Raw genomic sequence first — 27,556 nt, forward strand, 5'->3', positions numbered from 1 at the left:
AATCTTCGTGCACTAAGGAATCAAAGTGGTGAATATTTGGGAGAATGAGAGTTTATTGGGGCTCACGAAGGGAGCGACCGGGGATTTGTCTAAGAAAGGAGAAAGGGCTTGATTTGAGTCTCCGCAAATCAATACTGTGCCTATTTTATGAGAGTCAACCACCTGGAGCAGTTGCGAAAGAAAGGACGTGGGTCTTTTGTTAGGTGCATAGTAGGACACTGTGGTGACAGCAGAGTCTAAGAGATGACCCGTGAGGACCATATATCATCCTTCTGGGTCTTTGATCTCCTTCAAAACTGTAAAGGGGGTGTTGCCGGGGAAAGTTATAAGCACACCACTTTGTTTGGTAGTGGCAGAAGCCATACAGACTTGTGGAAATCTTGAGCTCAAGTATTTAGGTGTGGAGTGTCTAGCAAAATGTGTCTCCTGCAGGCACAAAATGTGAGCCTTTAGAGAAGCAAAGGTGTGGAAAGCTTTGGTGCATTAGTGAGGGTTGTTGAGTCCCTAAACATTCAGGAATAAAATAGTTACTGGGGCCATGGTAGTATAGGTTGTAAAAGTATAATGACTGATAACCTATAGCAATGTAAAGTGGGATCTATCCTCAGGTGGAGAAGAAAAAGGAGGGATGAATGGAGAGGAAAGAGGGGAGACTGAAAGGAGACTGGTGTGATGAATGAAAAGAACAAGCTGTGAAGCATAAACATGTACATTAAACATACAAATAAATTGTCCGTTGGGGGAAAGATGAAATCACCCCCCCTACAGGAAAAATAGCCACTGTCGAGAGTCCCATATTATGGCAAGACAATCGAGGGTGATGGTTGGGAACAACCCAGGAGGGTAAAGTCAACCATTAATTGAGAAACAATAGAAATATCAGACTATAGGGACCAATGTGCCCGAACGATACCCACTTATCCCCATACACTGGGACAAAGCCCCGCAATGGGGACTCGGACAGGGTAATGTGGACCAGGGGTTATATTAACCACTTTACCACTAGAGCATTTTGCTGTCTTACGCCTGGGCCACTTTTTGCGATTCGGCGATGTGCGACTTTAACTGACAATTGCGCGGTCGAGCGACGCCGTACCCAAGCAAAATTATGTCCTTTTTTTCCCACAAACAGAGCTTTCTTTTGGTGGTAGCGTTTATTTTGAAAAAATAACAATATTTTTAACATTTTTTTATATGAAATTCCCCCCCAAAGAAATGTAAAAATCAAATTTTTTTAAAATTTTTGGCCAATTTTTTTTCTGCTACCTATGTTTGGTAAAAAAAATCACAATAAGCGTATTTTGATTGGTTTGCGCAAAAGTTATTGCGTTTACTAACAAAGGGAAAGATTTCTGTCATTTTTGGTGTTTTTTTTTTAACGCGTAATGGCGGCGATCTGCGATTTTTTTTTTTGTGGGACTGCGACATTGCGGCGGACAGATTGGACCCTTGACTGACATTTTTGACACTTTTGGGGGTACCAGTGACATTACCGCAGTAATCAGTGCTACATATATGCACTGTTACTGTAAAAATGACACTGGCAGGGAAGGGGTTAATTTTATTGGAGAGGGAGGGGTTAATGTATGCCTGGTGCTTACTGACGTGTGGGGGGGGAGTTGACTGTGTGACACAAGGACAGATCCAGGCGGGCGGATCTCCACACTAGATCCCCGACGATCGGGGAAGAGCAGAGGCGATCGCCGCTGCTCCTCCCCTGGCCCGACTCCCGCTGTGACTGAAAACAGCGGGAGCGAGCCTCCGGCGGCGCGCGCGCGCCGCCCACAAGGGGAGTGTCTGACGACGTAGTACTATGTTGTCAGACGATAACGAGCCACTTTGCCGCAGTAGTACTACGGTACTCAGTGGTAAAGTGGTTAAATAACAGGCAACGACAACTGCATGTAAACTGAAAAACAATAAATCAAGTATCCTAGAACATTAGAACCTTGAACAGGATGCATGGGAGCAATAGCATGTGGCCCATAGGTGAGACCAAGAGTAGGGTGGCTAGATAATTGTGTGATAATTTTTCCTACTGTATGGGAGAAGGAGACAGGCTCAATATATGCATCCCACAGGTAAATGGGGGGCTCGTTACCTAAACTGTCTAAGGCATGAGGTGGGAATCAATGTCCTAGACAGCTACCCATACTCGTAGGAAAGGTGGGGACCTTACAGTCAATCCCGAGCCTAAATGATCGGGAGGCCTGTGGAGGTATGCGGTCCCAACCGAAAAACAGCAACAGATGGGTAATTGATAAGGTTGTCAGTCCATGGAGTCTTCTGAATCCGGGGCAGGATAAATTAAATGGCCGTGCTTGTATGGACTGTGCCGGCCTTTCTTCTCAGATGAGTTTGAGGATTTGCATGGGAAGCATGTTGCTGATCTGTGGCATGAGTTCTCGTTACCTTGCGGGGGGTCCACCACCTGTAGTTCTTGAAGAGTGATTTGTAGGTCATCAGCTGTGTGACAAACATGTTTGATGCCTTGGTACGTGAATCTTACAGAGAAGGGGAACCTCCATTGGTAAGCTATTTGTTGTTGCTGTAAGATTTGGAGCAGAGGTTTCAACGTTCGGCGTTTTTTAATAGTTAGGGGGGACAAATCTGCGAAAATTTGATACATGTCCCTGAAAGTTCAGAACTTCCTTATCTCTCGTTGCAGCCAAAGGCTATTCCTTAGTGCGATAATAATGAAACTTGGCGATAATATCGGGAGAAGGGCCTTCCCATTTTTTGGGGGTAAGAGCACAATGAACCCTGTCCATCTCTGGACGCTCCACCGGTATGGCTCTCTGCAGCTCCTGGAATAAGGCAAGCATGGTGGCATGTATATCAATTACTGTTTCAGGAATACCCCTGTTTCGAAAGTTTTGAAAGACACAGGCTGCTTTTAGGAATAGTAAGCCTTCGGTGTTGTGCCTCTTTAAGGATCTGACCAGCAGGAAATCCAACCAGTTTTGGGACCCCGGCAGTGGGGTTCTCAGCCAGCCTTCTGATCTTGGCAGTGGGGTATCCAGTGAACTGGCAGACCCCAGTAGTGGGGCCATATGAAGCATCCGGAGGCCGCTCCTGAAGGGGGGGAATCTGTTAGGATTGAGTTCACCTGCTGGTGGCACTGTGCTGCTCTGGGCTGATTGCTGCAGTTCCAATGTGCACCAGCAGGTGTCTCCCAGAAACCAGCAGGTTGTAGTGATCAGTTACACCTGTGTTCAACTGCCAGGTGGCTATTTAGGGCTGCTTCTCACTTTCTCTAGTGTGTCACTATTTTGATTGCCTCCTTGTTGCCAGAGCCTTGTTCCTGTGATCCTGATACATATCCTGATCTATCCTGCACCCTAATCTGCTTCCTTGCTCTTGTACCCAGTCTTGTTTCCTCTCTTCTTTGCATCCTTGTATTCCCTGTTACTCTTGTCCCTTATATTGTACATATTTGTATATAGTCAGTTAGGTTTATTAGTAATTTTTGTCTTTGGGGTTGGTTCTTGTTTGCTGGAGTTTTCTATGTTCACTGTTTGCTGTGTATGCTTGTTTGTGTGTTTCACTGTAAATAAATTTCACTTTAAGGATATCTACATTGTTTGATATCAGTTTCCATGTGTAGCTACATGTGTCTGGTCTCCCTAGCTGCTGCTGAATCCTGACAGTTTCTTGAAAATACTGTGGAGGAAGCAGAGTTGTCAGGCATTGGGAGCATAAATATTTTCTAGGGTATATGGTTTGTTGTTGATGTTGCACTGTAATATAATGTATTGACTATCAGGGTGAATAGTGAAGAATGGAGTGTAAAGGAAACAGTGTTCCTGATTGCTATGGATACTCCACATTTTTTAAAGGAAAAGGAAGACAGGAATTTATGCGGGAAGTCATTATGCTTGAAGGTAGAGGTAACATCTGTTTGGAAGTGTCTCTTGGACAGCCACAATGTCAGCCTATAGGGTCATTGCTTCACACCAGAGAAAGTATATTTTGGCCGGGTCATTAAGGCCATGGGCATTAATCAACATCAGTTTAGGAGCCATGAGGAGGTAGATGGGAGGAACAGAATGATAAGCAGACTCACTAGGAACCTTAGGGAACTGACACCTCTGGGCAAGGAGCCGCCATGGCACGTGGAAAACTGTCCTGATGAAGCTGTTTTCAGGTTGTGGACACTGAAGTATGACTGATGAGGTGTCCAAGGAAGGAGGCGAGGATTAGAGAGAAAACAGAAACAAAACAGTCAAACTGGGGTCAAAGCCAGACCCATAGGTCCATTGATGGAACTGTTCAGGGGGGTAAAAAATAGAGTTCTATAAGAACCAAGTGCAGAAAAACTGCAACACTTCTTGGGGGGTCGAGAGAAGAAAATGAAGAGAAGGGTAAGCTTTGTGGTGTTCCAGGAGCTGAGAGACACGGTTCGATGTGTAGAGATGGGTCGTGAGGTTTCACAATATAAATCCTTCAGGAAAGCGTTGCTTGTGGGATCTCTTATGAGAGACCACCTGTCAGTCCTCCATGACTGGGGAGGGAAAGGACAGGGATGTAGCAGAGGATGGCTGGTCTGTATGAATATCCCAAGAGTGGTTGTGGCGGAGAAGGCTTTGCCTTTACACGTATTTCCACTGGTAATGGAGTGATTCCTTGGGCTTTGGTGATGGTGTTGAGGGTTTCCTTAATTGTGCGCTGATAAGTCAGGCAGACCTTGGAGAGTAGTGGCCTGCTCAGGGAGCTAATCTTTCTTACGGAATGCCGTAAGCAGTTTCTCCTTTACTTGGAAAATTTGTATCCAAAGGAGGACATCTTGTGGCACATTGGAAGGAATAAATGGTGGTTTTGGCACCCTGTGAGGTGAGGTCCACAGACGTGAGTGATGGAATCACATTTTGGAATAGCTCGTGGACGTAGTGTGGTAATTGAGAAGATGTGACAGTTTCTGGTATGCCGCAGATATTGAGGTTATTACGCCTAGAGCTGTCTTCTAAGTCGGTGGTTATATCTTTAATCCAGGAGAGATCTTCCTTATGGGCATCATGGACATCTACTCGGGTGTTGAATGATTGAGCAAATTTTTTTTTCTTCTACGTGTTCTTCTTGCTCCCCTAGGTCTTGCACGTCTGCTGAGATTTTATGCACACAGGAGAAGAGATCCCCTTGCAAGGATGCCTGCAGTGACAAGAGCATATATTTTAACATTGTATGGGAGACTGGCTGAGTGGGGAAGGCAGCAAAGGAATCCACTGTGCTTGCTGCAGCAAGAGGAGGTTGCAGCATTCACCTTCATTGATCTGGCTGTGTCTCCTCTGCTCCCTTCTGAGTCCCTTCGCGGCTTTGTCTTTGCAGGGCTTCTCGTTGAGGGTGTGGATGAGCTTGAGTTGTCTTGGACTTTCCAGCTGAGAGATGGAGCAGCTGGAGTCCCTGCTATGCTTGGTGGTGCAGCCGCTAGCGGGCCAGTGGCGCCCGCCATTATTTGTCTCCTGCCGCCATTTTGGAGGGCACCTTTTGGGAGCCGAGGGAAAAACCCTGTTAGTTTCTGGGGTGACTGTGTGTCTCTCTGGCATCAGGGCATGGCTTACGGTGCCAGAAGATAGGGGACAACAGCTGGAGGTAGTCAGAAGGCTGGGGAGACTCTAGAAGCAGCTGTAGGTCTAAGCAGCTGTAGGAGCAGGAGCTTTATGTGGCCATCACAATAGGCGGTCACCAACCCCCCCCCCCGAGCAAATTTTTATTTTGAAATAAACATTAAAGTGTATTATTTTAGTTAAAATATTTACAAATGTTGTTTAGTGGTTGTATGCAGCTTGGTAGGGTCTCAATATAAGTGTTAGAGATGTGGAAGATTCTATTTTGAAATAAACGTTGGAGTGCATTATCTGAATGACAATAGCCACAAATATTGTAGTCAGTACACAGCTTGATTAGGTTGTAAATTAAAAGTATACAGATGAGGAAGGTTTTATTTTGAAATAAACATTAAAGTGTAATATGTGTGAGACAGTAGCCACAAATATTGTTCAGTGGCTGGACAGCAGGAAACTAGCTTGGTTAAGCTGCAATTTAGGAGAGAGAGACAGGGCAGATTTTAGAGAGAAATAGGCAATATAGTGTATTATCTGAGATACAATAATCAGAAATATTTTTGAGTGCCAGAGCACCAGAATGAGCTGCAAACCTTGATGCGCAAACACAGAATTTTCCCTGCAGTAAACTTTAACAGCTGAGGTCCAGCCCTGGAAACATTGTATGTTACCTTTACAATGCCAGAGCACTCAAATAGGCTGCAATTTGTAGGACACAAAACAAAACTTACCATGCAGTAAACATTAGAAATGTGGCAGTTGAAGTCCAACTGCAGAAATATTGTGTGGCAACTTTACAAAGCCGGGTCACTGGAATAGGCTGCAAACTTTGAGGCGCAACACAGAATTTACTCTGCAGCAGACAACAAAATCTAACAGCTGCGGTCTGGCTGCAGAAACATTTACAGTGCCGGAACACTGGAATATGCCAGGGGAGGTGGCAGAGGCTAGGGATGGCTGTTCTGTCTCTAGGACAGAGAGCTAAACCTTCCTGCTCTATAAACTTCAGATACCATATTTCTTTGATCTCAAATTTATTAGAACAAGCCAGGTTAAACTACAAATTGATAAAATAAACATCAATCAGTACAAAAGTGCATACAAGAAAGAAACAATTATCTATAATACAGGATGGGATAACAAGAACTCACTTTTTAAGCTCTCTCAGGAGTGATGGCGAAAGATTGAGGAAACATGCCTTGCTTCCTTGCTATAGCTTCTTAAAGAGGAAGTAAACCCTCCTCTACAACTTGTACCTATAGGTAAGCCTATATTAAGGCTTACCTATAGGTACTGTAAATATCTCCTAAACATGCACCGTTTAGGAGATATTTACCTTACATGCAGCCAGTGACGTTACTGGCGCATGCGCTCTGAAGGAACAGCCGCTGGTGCCATTTCTTCAGAGCCACGTGCCGTGACTGTCGGCTCCCGCGCGCGTGATCCCGGATACAGGTAAGGCGGGGGCTCGTTCTTAGGTAAGTATTTCATAATGAGCTAGTATGCATCATTATGTTTATCTTTCAGGTTGCAGCAGCAAAAAAAAAAAGTTTCATGGGTTTAAAACCTCTTTAAAATGGTGGCTGATTCACTTCCTCTAGAATTCTCCCCAGAATGCACTGGTTCCTAATAACTTTATTAACACATTCTGTGAGTTTACAATATATAAATACTGCAGAATAGCTGAAGCTATACCAGAAAAGAACAGTAGTTTGCGCTTTCGCTCTGCATAAAACTAGCTTGTGGGAATCAAGAAAAACCAACATGTTATTTTAAACATAAACGCAAGTATACTGAATAGAAGTCCGGTGGGCAGAACAATGGCAGACAAACATTTTGGGTTTTTTTTTTTTTTTGGGGGGGGGGTAGGAGGAATTGGATGACTCTACAAAGTCTTAGTCTTTTGCATGAGCAGCAGCTATGAAAGCTCTGACCAATTGTCCAGCCTGGATACCCATAAATGAATGGGGTCCTCAGTTATGACAGTGTCCACATGGAACCTAATGCAGTCAACAAACGTGGTACAAGCGTGACCTATGATTGCTGCCTGCAGCTGGGCCTGGTGGTTTAAAAAAAATCTGAAAACTGGTACTAATGCAGCCACTGCCACCACTGTTCTTCCTTTGAAGGCATATTGGTCATCAGAGGGGAGCCTGTCACCATCAAAGAATGAGGCAAAGAGGTTATTTTGTAGCAACTCCTCAAAGTGCAGCATTTTGGTTTCTTTCTGGAATGGCGGTCCCTGATATCCCTGTTTGTCTAACCTTGGCATACATGGTTCTTGTGCTGGACTTCTTCTTGGGCATTTTAATATGTTAAAATTAATAAAAACTTAATGACAAAAAAAAAAAAAACTTAATGACAAAAAAAAAAAAAAACCCTTTACAGTTTAGAACCACTTTAATGAATGTGTAGCTAGTTTGTATACCTAATAGTGTTAGCACTCCTATACTTTACAAAGGATGTCTTTAATTAAACATTTTGATAATAATAATGATCATAATAGATGTAGCACCCTACAGGTAGGTGCTAGGTAAAGTATAGTGGGCCTTGGCTGCTTAACAGCAGGGCCATGATTTCAGCTGGACTGTCATGTCTCCCAGGTGAGGTTAGTGAGAGGATATTCTCCTCACTGGCTCTGTGAAAGGATTCTCGTAGGGCAGTGGAGGAAACCCAATCAGTGGCTCAGTCAGGCTTGTATCTACCCCAGAAGGCAGATTCTGCCACAGAGGATTCTGGGAGTGGGTATACGTTTGAAGAGAATGTATGACGCAGCGTCTTTGGCGGGAAGCAGAGTCCCAGGACGGAGAGTACAGCTGTCTCTCCTCCTGTCAGGGGAAGCGGGTGTCCCGGGTGGTGGCCTGGGAATCCAAAAAGCGTGAAGCTGAGCTGCAGAGGGGATCCGGTGTGCCGAGAACCAGTGGAGAGAGAGAGGGGTCCAGTTCCAGGAAAGCCTACAAAGGTCGTGAGTACTGTGAACTGCCCCTGGGAGTCTGCCTAGTGTCAGAGGGGACCACTCCAGAGAAGATTCTAGGGATCCAGGAGTCAGCTAGCGGTTAAAGGGGGTGCCTAGTCAGAGGACCCTGAAGTATTAGAGGGGGTACCTAGGTAGAGGACCCTGAAGTGTGAAAGGGGGCACCTGTAGTTTGGGCCCTGAAGAGTAAGTGTACAGTGAGAAGTGTACAAGGTTAAGAGTTGCCGCAGCACAGGTATCTACACAGAGCTACCTCAGCCAGTGCAGGGTTGGAGGGAGCTGTTCGGTGACTTTTGAGCTAAAGCAGTGTCAGGAGTCAAGTGTTCTACAGTCCTGGATCTTCTGAATTAATGTTGAGGTTCCAGCACAGTTTCAGTACTACAGTATCTATAGGCGTCAGGAAGCGCTGGTCAGCATTCAGCTGGCGTCAAGACAGCGCCGACAGGCATTTTTCTTCAAGTGTCCCAAAGTGTATCTAATTGAGCCAGAGGAGTATCCCACTCATTCCCTTCTCCCATCCCCTAAATACAATAAAACAAAAAAAAAAAACAAAGATGCCAGAATGGTCATTGTCTCAGTTCTCACACCTGGGTTCACAACTCAAAAGTGTTGGAGGTGTCTCCGGTAACAATGGCAGACCCACATTAGGCACAAGGCCTGGAAAAACTGCTACATTTGGGGGCTCGCCTGGGATTTTGCCATTAGTTACTGGGCCATTTGTCCCTGGCAATGGCAGAAGAAAAAGTCAGGTCAGGTGTGAGACTGCATCTGCGGGAGACAGGGAGAGTGGGATGAAGCTAGAAGCCCATATGGAAGGTTGCTTGTGGCAACGCAAATGTTCAAAGGAAACCTGTAACCTGATGAGGACTTTGCATATGGACTATGAGATGTACTCTACTGTCAGAACATGGAGAGCAGGGGGGAGAGTGTCCGAGTGCATGAGTGCTGCAACTGTTTAACAGAGAGAAGTCCCAGTATGGGCAGTGAAGATGGCGTCAGGGGTCTCAGGGAGGACAGTGAAGATGGAGGCCGGTGGCATGGGAAGAGAGGTGCCAGGGGCCTGTATGTGCATGCCATGTGGACTAATGTTGACCGTGCATTTGACAGCGAGACATTTATTCTATATAGTTGTTGCACCGGTACTGTGGAAATCGTAGTCGTCCATGCCGAGAGGGGCAGTGGGGCTAATCCCAAAAAACCAGTATGGAAGATAAAAATTGCACATGTATGTCGAGGAAGAGGACTATTGACCATGAGACCGGCAGCGGGATATTACTCTTATCGAGCAAGGAGGGAGAGCTGGCTTTAGTGAAGGAAGGTGCAGTTGTGGCCCTAGAGCAATTGAGGAGGGTGGATGCATGTCTGGTGAGTGACATGATCTGTTTAGCAGCTACTTCTCTAAGGCTTACAGTGAAGAAGCATGGCAGGGGAAGAGTTACAGCACCAAGCGTGCCACAAACAGCTCTGCCTAGCAGGAGGAGTCATCGCCCAATATGGCAAAGAGGTGGAGACAGGGGGAACATCCGGCCAATCAGGGGTGACTAAGGGGACCCTATTAATATCCCCTTCTTCGGGTGTGGCCATGCGGGAGACACTTGTAGGAGAGAGGAGCATGTCGTTTGTGAGAGAGATGGAGAGTATGCCTGCTACCATTGCCACCATGAGTGAAGACCCTGCAAAGCAGAACTGGGAGCAGATCCACCAGCCCGATCCCCCCTAGTCTGGGATACCGGTATCTGGATGGTGCCAGACGGCAGACTCGCGCTGTGCACAGGAGGCGGCCGGGAGTTCCTAGGAGCGGTATGTCCTCAGTGTGCCACTGTCACTTTGCGAGTACAAGCGTGGGTCCAATGTGGGCAGTGTGGTTATCTGCTGCTCCGGGGAGAAAAGAGTGAGGGCCATCCCAAGAAGCTCTCTGTTATGTGGGAGTCAGGCACAAGGCCTGGAAAAACTGCTACATAGGTATTATTATTATTATTATAGTAATTTATTATTAAATATTATTAGTAATATTATTAAATGGGTAGATGGAAAAAGTAGGCTGCCGAAACATATTTATTTTCTTTTCATACACCATACTGGATCTGAAAAAGACATTTCTATACACAAAATAAAAAGAATTTAATGATTTTCTGAGATAAATGAGTGTATCTAATTATATTTATTTTGGATTCCATTATCTATAAACAAAATGCTGAGTTTATTGCTCTGCATCTAAGCTTTGATAAGTATCAGTAATGAGTTTTGTCTTTTTCCTTCCCTAGACTTGGATGGTAAAATGTTCGTCTTCCCCAAAGAAACCAACACAGCTCATGTCATTCTAAGGCCTACAATTACAAGACCATTGCAGAAAGTCAGCGTCTGCCTACGTACCTACAGTGAACTTTCACGCCAGTATTCTCTCTTCTCTTTAGCTACTCCAACAAACAGAAATGCTTTTCTAATCAGGTTCCAGGCTCCAACCACCTACACTGTATACATAAACCATGGAAGCGGTGTTTTCAAGAGAGACTCCGAGCCTCCAGACTGGAGCCACACCTGTGTGACCTGGGACTCGAAAAGAGGGGAGGTCCAGCTTTGGGTGAATGGGAAGATCTCCACCAAAGGATATATTCGGGGCCAGTCTTCTATTGTGGCTAAAAGCAGCATTATTCTTGGGCAGGAGCAAGGTTCTTATGGTGGAGGGTTTGATGCTTCTCGGTCATTGGTTGGTGAAATTAGCGACGTCCACATGTGGGATTATGTCCTGACTCCAGAAGACATCCAGAGCGTCATATCTGGTGATCACCATGGAAATGTCATTAATTGGAAGTCTCTACTCTATGAAATGAAGGGGGACGTTCTTCTTCAGCCTGTAACATTGCGTAAGTCTGCCATCTTATCTACTGTATACAGTATACACTTTATAATCTCTATACCAACTCCATTCTTTCTGTGTCTGTTCCTTGTTCTAAAACTTCATCAGTGGTAAAAAAAACAATGGATGAAATCTAGATGATTAAAGGAGTTACTATCCAAGATACAATTGTCCTTTGATGTTATAGGGGAACCTGCAAGCATCAGCATACTAATGAAATGCGCTGATATCATTATTATAGCTGATTTCCAGGATTTTAGCCACTTTGTAAAAAGTTAAGGCACACAATGAGTTAAAGTGATAGTAAAGTCTATGTTTTTTAAAAATAAAAAATAACAAGCATGTTATTCTCACCTGCTCTGTAATGGTTTTGCACAGAGCAGCCCAGATCCTCCTCTTCTCAGGTCCCTCGCTGGCGGTCTTGGCCCCTCCCACCTGATGAGTGCCCCCACAGCAAGCAGCTTGATATGGGGGCACCCGAGCCAAGCCACTGCTCTGTGTGTCCATTCAGACATGGAGCCGTGGCTCTGCTCCACCCCCTCTCTCTCCTCATTGGCTCACAGTCTTTGATAAACAGCACTGGGAGTCAATGGTGCCTGTTGCTGTGTCTCAGACTATCAGCAGGGAAAGTCACAGATAGCTGAGTCTCAGGCAGCATAGCTGGATCGAGATGGGCTCAGGTAAGTACTAGGGGTGCTGAGGGGGGCTGCTGCACACAGAAGGTTTTTTTTTTTATCTTAATGCATAGAATGCATTAAGATAAAAAAAAAAAAAAAAAACCTTCTGCCATTAGAACCACTTTAAGTCCAATTAGGTGCATGCCACCTCCTGAACTTATCTCTATTATTCATATCTTACAGCTTTATGGCTCTGCCAGGGAATAGACTGAACAACCTAGGACTGTGAGAGAGGCACACAGGGCAGTTATGGACACCCCTTCCTTCAGTGGCTCATTCAGAAAAGCCTTTATATTTTGTGAATGAGTTTACATAATACAAAGGCTTCAGTGACTGGGCAGGAGGAGTTGATGGGGCAGGCATAACAGCTGCACGTGACTCTACTGTTGAAAATGCCAAGAGCTTAAACATCAGCGTCAGGCTCCCAGAACTACAGCGATAGTTGCTTAACAGGAATACCATAAAGCTGCCAAATGTAAATAATAGAGATAAGTCCAGGATATGTCATGTTGGACTAACTTATAGTATGCCTTCATTTTTTTACAAAGGAGCTGAATTTCTAGAGTTCAGCTTCAATAATACATTAATGAACGTGATAGTGTTAGGACTCCCAAACTTCTACATGTGATACCTCCACTTCTATTAAAATATAAACAAAAATTTTGGAGAGAAGTCGTACCCCTCATTGGCTCTCTTGGAAGATGAGTGGGCCAATGCACATTCATTTCTGAATCTGAACCAAATATTTAGAAACAAAAACAAATGGAATATACTGATCTCTCAGAAATATATGAGAGTATCCAGTTGTTTTATATTTTATATTTTAGCATCTATAAATACATTCTGAGTTTATTGTTAATTATCTAAAGCTTTGATATGAAGCAGTAATGATCTTTGTCTATCTTCTTCCCTAGACATGGAGGGCAAAGTCTTCGTCTTCCCCCAGGAAGCAAAAACATCTCATGTCATTCTAAGACCTACAATCACAAGGCCATTGCAGAAAGTCAGCGTCTGTCTACGCTCTTATTCGGATCTTTCACGCTCCTATACGCTCTTCTCTCTTGCTACTCCCGAGGAGGAAAAGGCCTTTCTAATCTACATACAACCTCCAGACACTTATTCTGTACATATAAAACAGGAAGTCACTCGTTTTAAGACAGACTCAGAGTCTTTGAGACACACATGTGTGACCTGGGACTCCGACACTGGAGTGGTCCAACTTTGGGTCAATGGGAAACTCTACCCGGAAGGAGTCTCCATGAAAGGGTCGTCTATCACAGCTGAAGCCAGCATTGTTTTGGGACAGGAAAAAGGCTCTTTTAATCCTACTCAGTTGTTGGTTGGTGAAATAGGTGATGTCCACATGTGGGATTATGTCCTGACTCCAGAAGACATCAAGAAGGTCATCTCTGGTGACCTCCATGGAAATGTCATTAACTGGCTATCTCTACACTATGAAATCAAAGGGGACGTTCTTGTCCAGCCTAAACACCAACGTAAGTCTGTCATCCATCTATATACAGCTTTTTAATTAATAAGATTCTCCAACTGTATAGAATTACAATTAAAATGATTGTATATCCCTCATGTCCATAAATAATGAGAGGTGGCAAATATAAGTGAAATATCACCCAACAAAGATCCAATGTTCTCATGGAGTAATTAGAAGAATGGCAAATTGTGAAGGAGATTCTTAATCATAAAAACATTTTTTTTTTTTGTGATTTCATAATCCGTTTACAATCTTTCTTTTAAAGTGAACACATTATACTGAACTATACATAGGGATGAGGTCCAGGCAGTGGCGTACCTAGAGCACTTGGCAGCCGGGGCGGATCCTATATCTGGCACACCCCCCCCCCCCCAACTTTAAAATGTAAAAACACCCACAAAAATGTGTAATGTTTTCAAGAATATTTAGTGCACACATTTCACAGCACAGCCCCCCCCCCCATCACAGTGCCCCTTGCAGTCTGCCCCCCCCCCCCCCCATCTCTCTAATCACAGTTCCCCCTTTTGCACTCTCTGCCTCCCCTGCACAGTCCTACCTTTGGCATAAACAGATAGCTAAAATTATTAGCAATGTGTAAGAGATTGCAGACATGCTAAGGGAGAAGGTCAGAGACTGCGGACATGGTACAGGAGATGGTCAGAGACTGCAGACATGTTACAAGAGATGGTCAGCTGGCGGTTCATATTTGCAGTCTTACGACAGATTGGCTTGGGGGCAAATATGATATCTTGGATCTCCCAAGTCTACTCTGACCCTTCAGCGCAAGTAAAGGCTAACGGGCTTCTCTCTGACTCGTTCCATATAGTTAATGGCACGCGGCAGGGTTGCCCGTTATCCCCCTTACTTTTTGTTTTGACCTTAGAACCCTTTATACGTAGGGTACGTTTAAATTCCGATATCTCAGGGATTTCGGTAGAGAAGACGGAGCACAAGGTCTCGGCATATGCCGATGACCTATTATTCTCACTAACAAAACCAATGACTTCCATACCAAATCTCTTACGTGAATTCGATATTTACGGAAGATTATCCAATCTGAAAATAAACTATAACAAATCGGAAGCCATGGGTATTGGTATAACGTCTAGTGCACTCTTCCATCTTAAATCCACTACATCGTTTAGATGGACTGATATAGCTCTTCAGTACCTGGGCGTAAACATCCCTTCGGACTTAGTCGCAACTTATAAGGTCAATTTCCCCGCTCAACTAACCAGTATAAGCGGACTCTTGGAAGGTTGGCAAACAGGGTTACATTCATGGTTCGGGAGATGCAATCTTTTAAAGATGTGCATACTCCCTAAGTTGCTCTATTTATTCCAGACACTACCGATTGCCATCCCCCCCTCTTTTTTTAAAAAAGTTCACTCGCTATTTACTCGCTTCATTTGGGCCAAAAAAAAACCTTGCATCTCCCGTGCCCAGCTTTCTTGGCCTAAGTCAAAAGGTGGTTTAGCTCTCCCAGATGTTTATAAATATTATCAGGCAACACACTTAGGAAGAATTATTGACTGGAGACGACATTCCAACTTTAAACAATGGGCACAGATTGAACAACTACAATCAGAGGCAGACTTAGGAGGGGCTATATGGTGTTATAAATATCTACCCCAAGATATTGTGCAACACCCTATAATCGGCTCAACTTTAAAGGTCGCGAGATCACTAATAAAACGATCAGTGCTAACTTCAGTTGATTCTCCACTGATTCCAGTACTGGGTAACCCAGCCTTTGCCCCGGGGATTACAGTTCAACCTCTACGAGACTTGAAGAAAAAGGGTTTTGGACAGGCCTCAACTTTCATTTGGGACAATAACTGGCCTACTATTGTAGGCCTTACCGACCCATCCGGCCCCTATCGTCTACCATTTTGGAACGCCATCCAGCTGCATCATTTTTTACAAACTCTTCCTGCTCCTAAGTCATTGACTAGGGACCTAACGTCGTTTGAAAAATACTGTGTGGGTAATGACGTACTACCGAATATATTATCTAAAGTTTACCATCTATTGGCGCTGCCTCCAGAGGGCAAACGATTACCCTGCCTGGATAAATGGGAAAGAGACCTTAACTGTAGGTTCACGGTGAAACAAGAAAGGGATATCATTACATTGGCATTGGAAACCCCCGTTTGTACCAAAGTGAAGGAAATTAATTATAAATTACTTACGAGATGGTACCGGGTGCCTTTTTTATTGCATACGTTTTCTGCAAGTCTCTCAGATCAGTGCTGGCGTTGACAGGAAGAACCGGGGACCATCTTGCATATTTTTTGGGAATGCCCTCGCCTGGCTCATTTCTGGGGAAAGGTATATGCGTTAGCCCAAGAATTCTCTGAGAGGGAGATCCCGAATAATGCGGCTTTTTTTTTACTACATGTTTCCACCCTGCCCTTTGAGAGTTACAGGAAATCCATCCTGTTCCATATTTTGAACGCAGCTAAATCTTGTATACCCTTACGTTGGAAAACACCTCTTCCTCCAACGATCAGTGATTGTGCCCGAAAAATTGAAGATATTAATAAAATGGAAGACTTGCGTCTCTCTGCACAATTTAAAAAGCAATTTTATAATTAAACATGGGGCGCATGGAACAGGTTTGTCTTAACAGAACGGGGGAAGAATTTACTATGCTCCGAGAGTTTAACAGCCATTACTGAGTTAGAAGGTCAGGGAATTAGTCCCTAGGTTTGAGTAGTACTATTCTGGGTGAATCCAAGGTGGCCTCCCCTCCCCCCCCCTTTTTTTTTTTTTTTCTTTTTGGGTTTTGTTTTGTTTCGGTTTTGTTGATATATCACATTGAAGTGATGGATATGCAAGGAAAATTATGTATTGATTTGTAAATAACCTGTAAGTGTGATCTCGCATAAATAAAATATTTGAAAAAAAAAACAAGAGATGGTCAGAGACTACGGACCTGATACAAGAGATGGTCAGAGACTAAGGATCAAATACAAAATATGGTCAGAGACTGAGGACATGATACAATAGATGGTCAGAGACTACGGATGTGATACAAGAGATGGTCAGAGACTGCAGACATGATACAGGAAATGGTCAGAGACTGCAGACATGATACAGGAAATGGTCAGAGACTACAGACATGATACAGGAGATGGTCAGAGACTGCAGACATGATACAGGAGATGGTCAGAGACTGCAGACATGATACAGGAAATGGTCAGAGACTGCAGACATGATACAGGAGATGGTCAGAGACTGCAGACATGATACAGGAGATGGTCAGAGACTGCAGACATGATACAGGAAATGGTCAGAGACTGCAGACATGATACAGGAAATGGTCAGAGACTACAGACATGATACAGGAGATGGTCAGAGACTGCAGACATGATACAGGAGATGGAAAAAATAAATGGAGTGTTCCCACGAATGGCCCTAAAAAGTTAGGGGTAAATGATTCACTAAATAGGTGAATCCTTAGACACAGGGTGACCGTTGAACAGGCTGACCAATATGAAAAAACAGGGGATTGTGGGAGAAAGAAAGTCTTCCACACTGAGAGATCAACAAAGGGCACCACTGAGATATATGTTCAAAAAAGATAGTGTATAAACTTTATTTAGGCACTTGTGCCAAAAGGTTGAGAATCATATACATGTGAGAAGATGGGGCACATATAGAACAATAAAAATATATATTAAAAACAAACCAAACAGTCGGACATAAGAAAACCCCCCCCAGAACCTTTGAAATTGCAATGAGGCTAATGTAGAATACACAGTGACCTGTGGTGATGTATGAGGCTCAGTATTGCACAATCCCAAAATGAAAAAATGCCAAAGGGGTCAAATGACTGAAAAAAATGTATCAGGTAAATCCAGCAGCAGTCCCAAATGAAGAAATTATTCAAAGATAAATTCTGACCAAGTGCTCAAACGGTCATGTGTAGGGAAGACATGGATTTAGCCAAACATATCAAATGGTAATAAACGGCATAGATGGGAGAGCAAAAAGGAGTGTCAGCCTTCAGATCAGCAGCAGCAAACAAGATCCAGTCAGGGCCATACAGACAATAGTAGATGTAAGACAGAAGATGATGGGTCCTCTATTTTACCGTGTGAAGATGATGATTGCAGGTCGTATAGGAAAGTCCGGGGGTGTCTGTACCTCTAAGTTGACATAGCCGAGTGAGCCGGTATCGGCGTCCCTTGTTGCAGCGCTTCCTGGTTAGACGTCAAAGCCGTACGGCCTGACGTCATATCCGGTAAAGGAGATAGGAGGCGGGGGCGCAGAGAGGTGTTCCATGAGAATTACCTACCCGTGAGAAAAATCTACCCCTCGTCACTTCCGGTGCACGGCACTGTATGTAATGCAGCGGTTACATTAAAACAGCTGTGCTGCAATATGAATAATCTCCGCTCCTGTCCCTGTCACTTCCCTGCTCTCTGTAAGTAAATATTAAAGCGGCGGCGGCTGTATGAAAACATTAATCACGGAGCCGAGAGCCGCTTTTATATTTACTAGCCCTGATCAGGGAAGTGACAGGGACAGGAGCGGAGATGATTCGTATTGCAGCACAGCTGTTTTATGTAACCGCCGCGTGGGTAGGTTTTTTTCACGGTACACCGTGATCTTTTCATACTAGTGCGCATGCGCACTAGCCAGCTCCTCAGTTGTTCTATTAGGTATCCGGGGCTGTGAGCATGCGCACTGCTGCACTGCTCAGCTATTCCTGGCCGGAAGTGACGAGGGTAGGTTTTTCTCACGGTGTAGGTAATTCCCACGTTACAGGCAACCGTGCTGTGCTCTGGACGTCAAAGATGTTCCTGGTCCATGAACTGTGGGCAGAAGACGCACCTGCTGATGCGTTTCACTGGCAGGACGCCAGTTTCCTCAGAGCTAGGGATGGGTGGGACACGGATCAGTATTAGTAGTTGGCTTTATAAGCTCCGCTTTCCCTTGGATCTGCACTTGGGATGCTTTTTGTTTCCCAATGTGCAATTTCCAGGGGTTGTGAATCTTGATGCTGCTGGGTGTATAGGACATTGGAAATTTTTACTTTACAAAGTGGTGACATCTTGTGGTGAATGGATAGTATTGCATGTATCCGACCTGGAAAGGAATTCCATCTGCATCCAATCAGCCAATTATCTGACCACTACTAATACTGATCCGTGTCCCACCCATCCCTAGCTCTAAGGAAACTGGCGTCCTGCCAGTGAAACGCGTCAGCAGGTGCGTCTTCTGCCCACAGTTCATGGACCAGGAACCTCTTTGAAGTCCGGAGCACAGCACGGTTGCCTCCTCTCTGCGCCCCCGCCTCCTATCTCCTTTACCGGATATGACGTCAGGCCGTACCCGGCAACTTTGACGTCTAGCCAGGAAGCACTCGGAGGAATACGAAGGGAGAGCGCTGCAACGAGGGACGCCGATACCGGCTCACTCGGCTATGTCAACTTAGAGGTACAGACACCCCCAGACTTTCCTATATGGCCTGCAATCATCATCTTCACACAGTAAAATAGAGGACCCATCATCTTCTGTCTTACATCTACTATTGTCTGTATGGCCCTGACTGGATCTTGTTTGCTGATCTGAAGGCTGACACTCCTTTTTGCTCTCCCATCTATGCCGTTTATTACCATTCACTATGTTTGGTTAAATCCATGTCTTCCCTCCACATGACCATTTGAGCACTTGGTCAGAATTTATCTTTGAATTATTTCTTCATTTGGGACTGCTGCTGGATTTACCTGATACATTTTTTTTCAGTCATTTGACCCCTTTTGGCATTTTTTCATTTTGGGATTGTGCAATACTGAGCCTCATACATCACCACAGGTCACTGTGTATTCTACATCAGCCTCATTGCAATTTCAAAGGTTCTGGGGGGGTTTTCTTATGTCCGACTGTTTGGTTTGTTTTTAATATATATTTTTATTGTTCTATATGTGCCCCATCTTCTCACATGTATATGATTCTCAACCTTTTGGCACAAGTGCTTAAATAAAGTTTATACACTATCTTTTTTGAACATATATCTCAGTGGTGCCCTTTGTTGATCTCTCAGTGTGGAAGACTTTCTTTCTCCCACAATCCCCTGTTTTTTCATATGATACAGGAGATGGTCAGAAACTGGGAACATGATGTAAGAGATGGTCAGAGACTGAGGACATGATACAAGAGATGGTCAGAGACTGAGGGCATGATACAAGAGACGGTCAGAGACTGAGGACATGATACAGTAGATGGTCAGAGACTGCAGACGTGATACAAGAGATGGTCAGAGACTGCGGACATGATAGAGTAGATGGTCAGACACTGCAGACGTGATACAAGAGATGGTCAGAGACTGCGGACATGATAGAGTAGATGGTCAGACACTGCAGACGTGATACAAGAGATGGTCAGAGACTGCGGACATGATACAAGAGATGATCCTGTTTTGGATTTGGACCAGAACAGTCCTCAGATATATCTACTGCCTTCCCAATTTTAGTATATGTCCTGCCGAAGCGAGGACATTAATGTGCGCACATCGAAATGACCAAACTCTGACACTCGTCAAAATAGTTCATTCTGATTTATTAGTTCCTCTTTTTTCCTTATAAAGACTGAGTAAGTAATTTACAGGAAATAGTCATATATAATACGTATAAGGTGGTGATTGGATGATTGGAGTATCTATGTGTCTAGGCTTTTCTTCCAGGACATGACGAGGTCTCCCTGTTCAAGCGCCATCTTGCTTCTACGAAAGGAGGGGTGATCTAATTGCATTTTGAGTAAGGTAGTAAATCTCAGCAGTATCATATATACATAAGGTATGCACCATAAGGTGAAATAGGCATTTCACTAATATAACCAGTATTACATCCATTACAGTTTCCCCCCTTGAAATGTCTATTTCAATCTGTCCCTATTACTACTAGAGCGCCTTTTCACCTGGCCCATACTCCACCGGAACTTTTTTGGAGGCTGTATATAGAGAAGAGCGGTAACTAGCTCACTACCCCCCTCAATACAGCTTGGAGAGGGCAGTCAGGTGCTATCTATCCCTATAACCCTACAGAACTGTGAAATAATGAATAGGGGTGAGTGACTATAGAGGGATGAAGGGTTTGTCTCCTTACATCATAAGGCGGTCTTCTTCTTCTATTAGTACTGTTACACCTACCTGGGCAAGCACCTTCTGCCACCCACTCATCCAGCTACAATACTGAGATCAAGGGTCTGTAATACCTGAGTTCTTCTTCCACTTAAGAAACTCAAAACCACCTGATCCCTGGCTCCGAATTCATCAGGGACCCCCCTTGGGACCCCTATTCATGTACACATGAGGGTCAAAGCTTCCGGAGGGAGCTGTTCGCTTCCTCCTGCGGTTGGGTGCGGGGTCAGTGTATTTATCAGGAGTATTATACCACAAAAATCAAAAGTAGATGCAACTACTTGTGTGCTAGATGAGTTGTACCAAAATGTAGTGATGCTATTTGTCCTAGTGGTGGCCGCTTGTTGCGTACCTGGTTTGGTGATTATCACCTGCTGAGTTTTTTTTTTTATCAGACTTTTAAAGAAAAGGATATATAGCACAATCATTGTGCTTCCGGCAGAATCTTGTCTTCTGTGGGTTCCCGAGTTTGTTTCTGGATCTGGAATGGAGGAAAACACTCGAGAACGGATATTAGTTAACCACCTCCCATCCGCGCTACAGCCTATATACGGCTGCAGCGCGGACTCACATTTTCGGGAGGCCGTCTTTATACGGCCTCCCAGAAACAGTCTCCCCGCGCGCTCCCGAGAGCGCGCATCGGGGAAAATCTGTGTCGGCCGTGTCCCTTGGACACAGCCGATCACAGATCGTGGTGAATGGCCAATCACAGCGGCCATTCACCACGTGATCGGACCGTCCAATGAGAGATGATCTCATATGTAAACATATGAAATCATCTCTCATCGCCAGCGCTCCTTCCTCACACGGAGCCTGCAGTATGAGGAAGGAGGGAGAGCCGCACAGCGCCGGGGACACAGAACAAATGTAATCAGGGCACCGATCACCAGTGCCCTGATTACTAGAGGTAAAAAAAACATACACACAGTGCCCACAGTGCCCGCCATCAGTGTCCCCCATCAATGCCCATAATCAGTGCCCATAGTGCTGTCAGTCAGTGCCCATCAGTGCCTGCTCATCTAGGCACTGATGAGCACTGACTGGCAGCACTATGGGCACTGAGTGTGGGCACTGATGGTGCAGCCCATCAGTGCTCATCAGTGCCGCCCATCAGTGCTTATCAGTGCCACCCGTCAGTGCCTATCAGTGCCATCCGCCAGTGCCCATCAGTGCCACCTATCAGTGCCCATCAGTGCTGCCCATCAGTGCCGCCTCTCAGTGCCCAGCAGTGCCACCTCTCAGTGCCCAGCAGTGCCGCCTATCAGTGCTCATCAGTGCCGCCTATCAGTGCTCAGCAGTGCCGCCTATCAGTGCCACCTATCAGTGCCGCCTATCAGTGCTCATCAGTGCGGCATATTAGTACCTCCTCATCAGTGCCCATAAGTGCCACCTCATCAGTGCCCATAAGTGCCACCTCATCAGTGCCCATAAGTGCCACCTCATCAGTTCCCATCAGTGCAGCCTATCAGTGCCCATCAGTGCCGCCTCATCAGCGCACATCAGTGAAGGAGAAAAATTTATTTTCAAAATTTACTCGCAGAAAATAAGAAAACTTTTTTTTTTTTTCAAAATTTTCTGCCTTTTTTCTTTTTTTTGTAAAAAATAAAAAACCCAGAGATGATTACATACCACCAAAAGAAAGCTCTATTTGTGTGAAAAAAATTATAAAAATTTCATATGGGTACAGTGTAGCATGACCGCGCAATTGTCATTCAAAGTGTGAGAGCGTTGAAAGCTAATAATTGGTCTGGATGGGAAGGGGGTTTAAGTGCACAGAAGGCAAGTAGTTAATGCTTTAGACAAACGTGTAACATAACTAGTTAACACATCAGATTGTAACTGCAACTGCTGTGGGAAGTAACAGCTGAGACTGTCATAAGGAGACAGGGCATGTTTCCCCTGGGGGATGTGTCTGACACTGAACAGGGCAATGGGCAAACTGTCTGGCCAACTCATCCCTGTTTCCTGGGACATTTTTAACATCCTAGACTTTATTGTACCATTCATCCTTTCTACCTTCCCACTACTTCGAGGGTGGTATGAGGTGTGTAGAGCCAACTGAACATCCAGTGCCAGATCTCGACATGTTGTCTCCGGGGTTATTGGGACTTCGGTTAATAATTGCTCATTGTTGATTAGAAACACTGTTAATATTAGTACCATTTGAGCACACTGTCATAAGGGATGACACGGATTTGCAAATTTCCTAGTGGGATCCTTGTCTTGTCTGGGATGCCTTGGGGCCCTGCATTCTCTTCTAAAGTGTCCTTGTTTCCCACAGTTATAGTTGGTGATCCTTTCCTTAGTACTGGGTAGGGGTGGTGGTCGAGTGTAGATCCTGCTTTAATTTGACATAGGCTGTTCAAGTCTTTCCTGGCAGTTGAACAAGTTTGTTGTATCCGCACTATCCTGTGGTAGAAGGCATTGGCTGTTTTTTTTTTTTTTCTCTCTGGGTCATGCAGACTTGTCATTAAGGTAGCTGCTTTTGACGGGGTAAAAGCGACATACATCGTCAGTGCCCCTTCTGGTAATGGGGACTGGAGTTGGGGCAAGAGCAGATGAAGTCCTCAGAACTGTGAGTCTCGGATTAGGAGTAAATCAGTGGGTGCCATTGTCATCTGCATTTAGTCGTCCCAGTTGGATGCTTCTCCATCACTAGTACATTGAACCTGTAATCCGGGGAGGATGGGAGTGTGGTAGGAACCATCCATCCTGGTTTAGAACAAGAAGAACTGAATATAGGTAGAGGAGGGTATAGGCCTTTGTCAGGCCTCCCTGGTGTACCAAGATGGTCGTCAACAGGAAGTGTACTAGGTTGGGCAAGAAGTGGAAACATGGGTGTACTAAGATGGCCGCCAACATAAATTTGTCATAGTGGGTCCCCCCCCAACTCATCTGTCCATATGTGCCTTGGAAATCTTTTGTGCTGTACGTTAGATGAGAGATTGATATTCAATCGCTCCTCTTGCCACAGGCTTTGCACATGAGGAAGTCAGATGCTGTCCCTATGAGAAAAAAAATGTCTTGCAGGGAAGGGCTGTAATGGGGGTAAAACTTTTCACTTTTCTTCTAGACTGCGGACATGATACAAGAGATGGTCAGAGACTGAGGACATAATGCAAGAGATGGAAAACCAGGGGGATGGAGAGCATGGGGGGAGGGGAACTGGAGAGCACTGGGGGGAACTGGAAATCACTGAGGGGGGAGCACTGGGGGAGCCAGAGAGCATAGGGGGGAGATGAAAAGCACTGTGGGGAGCTGAAGAGCACCGGGGGAGGCTTAAGAGCACTGGGGGGCTAAAGAGCACTGGGGGGGCTAAAGAGCACTGAGGGGGGAGTTAAGAGCACTGAGGGGGGAGTTAAGAGCACTGAGGGGGGAGTTAAGAGCACTGAGGGGAGGGGTTAAGAGCACTGAGGGGGGGGTTAAGAGAACTGGGGGGGTTAAGAGCACTGAGGGGGGGGGGTAAGAGCACTAAGAGGAGGGGGGGTAAGAGCACTGAGGGGGGTTAAGAGCTCTGGGGGGTTAAGAGCACTGGGGGGGGGGTTAAGAACACTGAGGGGGTTAAGAGCACTAGGGGGGAGTTAAGAGCACTGAGGGGGGGTTAAGAGCACTGAGGGGAGGTTAAGAGCACTGAGGGGAGGTTAAGAGCACTGAGGGGGGGTTAAGAGCACTGAGGGGTGGGGGGATTAAGAGCACTGGGGGACCAGCAAAGGAAGTTGTATAGGAGGGGGATGGGGCAACTGCATATAGATGAATTGATCTTTCCATATTCCTCCTGCAGCCGCTGAGAGGAGGAGAATCAGACATTCAGCGACAACAGGAGGAATATGGAAAGTTTGATTCATCTATATGCAGCGGCCCCATCCAGCACACACACACGAGGCTGCACAGCAGGCACTTACCTTCTTCCCATCCCTCCCCCACGGGCAGCATGGACTGAAGGAGCTGCCACTGCAGCTGCCTTCACACTGAGATGCGGGCAGCCCGGCGGCACTGGGAAGAACACTGGCCTGACACCCCCCCAGTGCATGGCACCCGGGCGGACCCCCCCAGCACCGCCCATTGGTACGCCACTGGGTCCAGGAACCCCGTTGCCTTAAGTTTGCCAGAATCACAACTTGAAACTTAAAGCTCAAAAACACTCAACAGCCGAAGTCTAAGGGTGTCTGTGTATATATGAGCCCTCAGGGGACTGCAGCTCCATCCCTGACACTCAAAAGGGTATATCTGAAGCAGAATGGAGAAATTGTAGCACCATAGACTTCAATGGGAGAGTATAAAAATGCCTAAACAACCATCTCCCACTATAGTGCTGTGAAAGGGTATTTGCCTCCTTCCTTTTTTTTTATTTTTTATATTTGATACACATAAATTATCCAGATCATCAAACAAATTTTAATAATACAGAAAGATAACCTAAACAAGTACAAAGTGCAGTTTTTAAATTATGATTTCATTTATTAAGGGAAAAAAAGCTGACCAAACCTGCCTAGCCCTACGTGTAAAAATAATTGCCCCCCCCCCCCGCTAAATCATGAATGAACTGCGATTGACCATATTTTTTTTTGGAAAGCTGAGTTAAAATTCCCTTGCCACACCCAAGCCTGATTACTGCCAGACCTGTTAATTCAAGAAATCGCTTAAACAGAAACTGTCTGATAAAGTGAAGCACGCTAAAAGATCTAAAAAAAAAGCAACAAATCATGCTGCAATCTAAATAAATTCAAGAACAGATAAGAAACAAAGCCATTGACATGTATCAGTCTGGGTTAAAAGCTATTTCTAAAGCCCCGTACACACGAGTCGAAATTCGGCCGGGAATTTTCGTCCGACGACCGATCTGCCGATTTTCGGCTTGTTAGTATGATGCTTCCGACAACCGACTCCGACTTTTCGGCCGAAAAAATCCTGGTGTGCAGGCTATATAATTTTTGTCGACCATCAAAACATGTCCAATTTTCATCTCATTAGTACAGATTTCGATGGGGAAAAATCTTATGAGCAAGACTAGGCATGCTCAGAGATGAAAGAACACAAAGAAAGCAATCCAACACATGACATCACTTCTGAAGTAGAATTCTGTCCTGCGGGAAAATTTGTGTGCAGTCTAGAGCACATTCCAACCAACAGACACCACTCTGGACAAAAGACAGACGACCGGTCGGCGGAAATTTGTTGCGTGTGTACGAGGATTAAGGCTTTGGGAATCCAGCGAACCAAACAAGAGCCATTATCCACAATTGGAGAAAACTTAGAACAGTAATGAACATTCCCAGGAGTGGCCAGCCGACAAAATTTTGATTTTTTTTTATATGTTAAAATGAATATAAACTTAATGGCAAAAAAAAAAAACACCTTTTAGGGTCCATGTACACGGGACGCTGGAAATGGCCGTTTAGGAGCAGTTGGGCGTTTTTTTCAGAAGCCCCTGAACCCATTTACATTTTATCTTATCTGTCCATGTACACCAGGTCGTTTACAGTCGTTTGCAGGCAGTTGCGTTCAGGGACTTTTTTTAGAACTCAATTATTTGCGTTCGAACGTGTGTTTCCCGGCGTTTCAAACGCGTCCGAACGCGTCTGAACGCGCTGACCCGTGTTTAGCGTTCGCGTTTTTCCATTTTAAAGGGGAATCATTTTTTTTGACCTCTAGGAACGGTTCTAAACGCAAACGCCCACAAGCGCCGCTAAACGCGGGTACAAACGCGACCGAACAGACGTTTCAAACCTCCTAAAAATTCCAGCATTCAAAGGGACTTTTAACAACGTCCCGTGTACATGGAGTCTTAGAGTTTAGAACCACTTGAATGAATGTGGTGCCAGTTTATATACAGTTCCTGATAGTGTTAGAATTCCTATACTTTACAAATGAGGTCTTTAATTAAAATGTCAGCTGAACTTTTGGAGATATGAATAATAATAATAATAAGTATTATTATTATGATATGTAATTATTATTGATTATTATTAGAAATATTATTAAATGAGAACATGGAAAATATAAGCTACCCAAAGCACATTTGTTTTCTTTTCATACACTATACTGGATCTGAAAATGACATCTCTATACAGAAAATAAAAAGAAATGTAAAGATTTTCTGAGATATGAGTGTATCTAATTATATTTCATTTGGATTCTATCATCTATAAATAAATGCTGATTTTGTTGTTTATCATCTAAGCTTTGATAAGTATCAGTAATGAGTTTTGTCTGTTTTCTTCCCTAGACTTGAAGGGTAAAATGTTCGTCTTCCCCAAAGAAACCAACACAGCTCATGTCATTCTAAGGCCTTCAAATATAAAACCATTGCGAGAAGTCAGCGTCTGCCTACGTTCCTACAGTGAACTTTCACGCCAGTATTCTCTCTTCACTTTAGCTCCTCCAACACACGGAAATACTTTTCTAATCAGGTTCCAGGCTCCTACCACCTACACTGTATACATAAACCAAGGAAGCAGTGTTTTCAAGAGAGACTCAGACCCACCAGACTGGAGCCACACCTGTGTGACCTGGGACTCAAAAAGAGGGGAGGTCCAACTTTGGGTGAATGGGAAGATCTCCGCCAAAGGATATATTCAGGGCCAGTCTTCTATTGTGACTATGAGCAGCATTATTCTCGGGCAGGACCAAGGTCCTTATGGTGGAGGGTTTGATGCTTCTCAGTCACTGGTTGGTGAAATAAGTGATGTCCACATGTGGGATTATGTCCTGACTCCAGAAGACATCCAGAAGGTCCTATCTGGTGATCACCATGGAAATGTCATTAATTGGAATTCTCTACTCTATGAAATAAAGGGGGACGTTCTTCTTCAGCCTGTAACTTTGCGTAAGTCTGCCATCTTATC

At 44.8% G+C, this 27,556-nt stretch overlaps 2 protein-coding genes across 3 annotated transcripts in view; both read left to right on the forward strand.

Annotated features, from left to right (window-relative positions):
* The window catches only part of LOC309554229 (E3 ubiquitin/ISG15 ligase TRIM25-like), a gene marked incomplete at its 5' end in the record, with an annotated part of 201,579 nt that overhangs the window by 89,954 nt on the left and 84,069 nt on the right, over positions 1–27,556 (forward strand). The gene's annotated exons all lie outside the window — the stretch shown is intronic.
* Positions 1–27,556, forward strand: part of LOC309554199 (uncharacterized protein) — a 116,646-nt gene that overhangs the window by 58,111 nt on the left and 30,979 nt on the right. The window contains exons 3-5 of the mRNA XM_082255833.1: positions 10,800–11,399; positions 12,984–13,565; positions 26,938–27,537. Of these exons, the coding sequence (XP_082111959.1) occupies positions 10,800–11,399; positions 12,984–13,565; positions 26,938–27,537 (1,782 nt within the window). The remainder of the gene's footprint in view (positions 1–10,799; positions 11,400–12,983; positions 13,566–26,937; positions 27,538–27,556) is intronic.

The sequence above is a fragment of the Pelophylax lessonae genome (genome assembly GCF_965119305.1).
Source record: "Pelophylax lessonae genome assembly, chromosome: 4".
Classification (NCBI taxonomy): domain Eukaryota; kingdom Metazoa; phylum Chordata; class Amphibia; order Anura; family Ranidae; genus Pelophylax; species Pelophylax lessonae.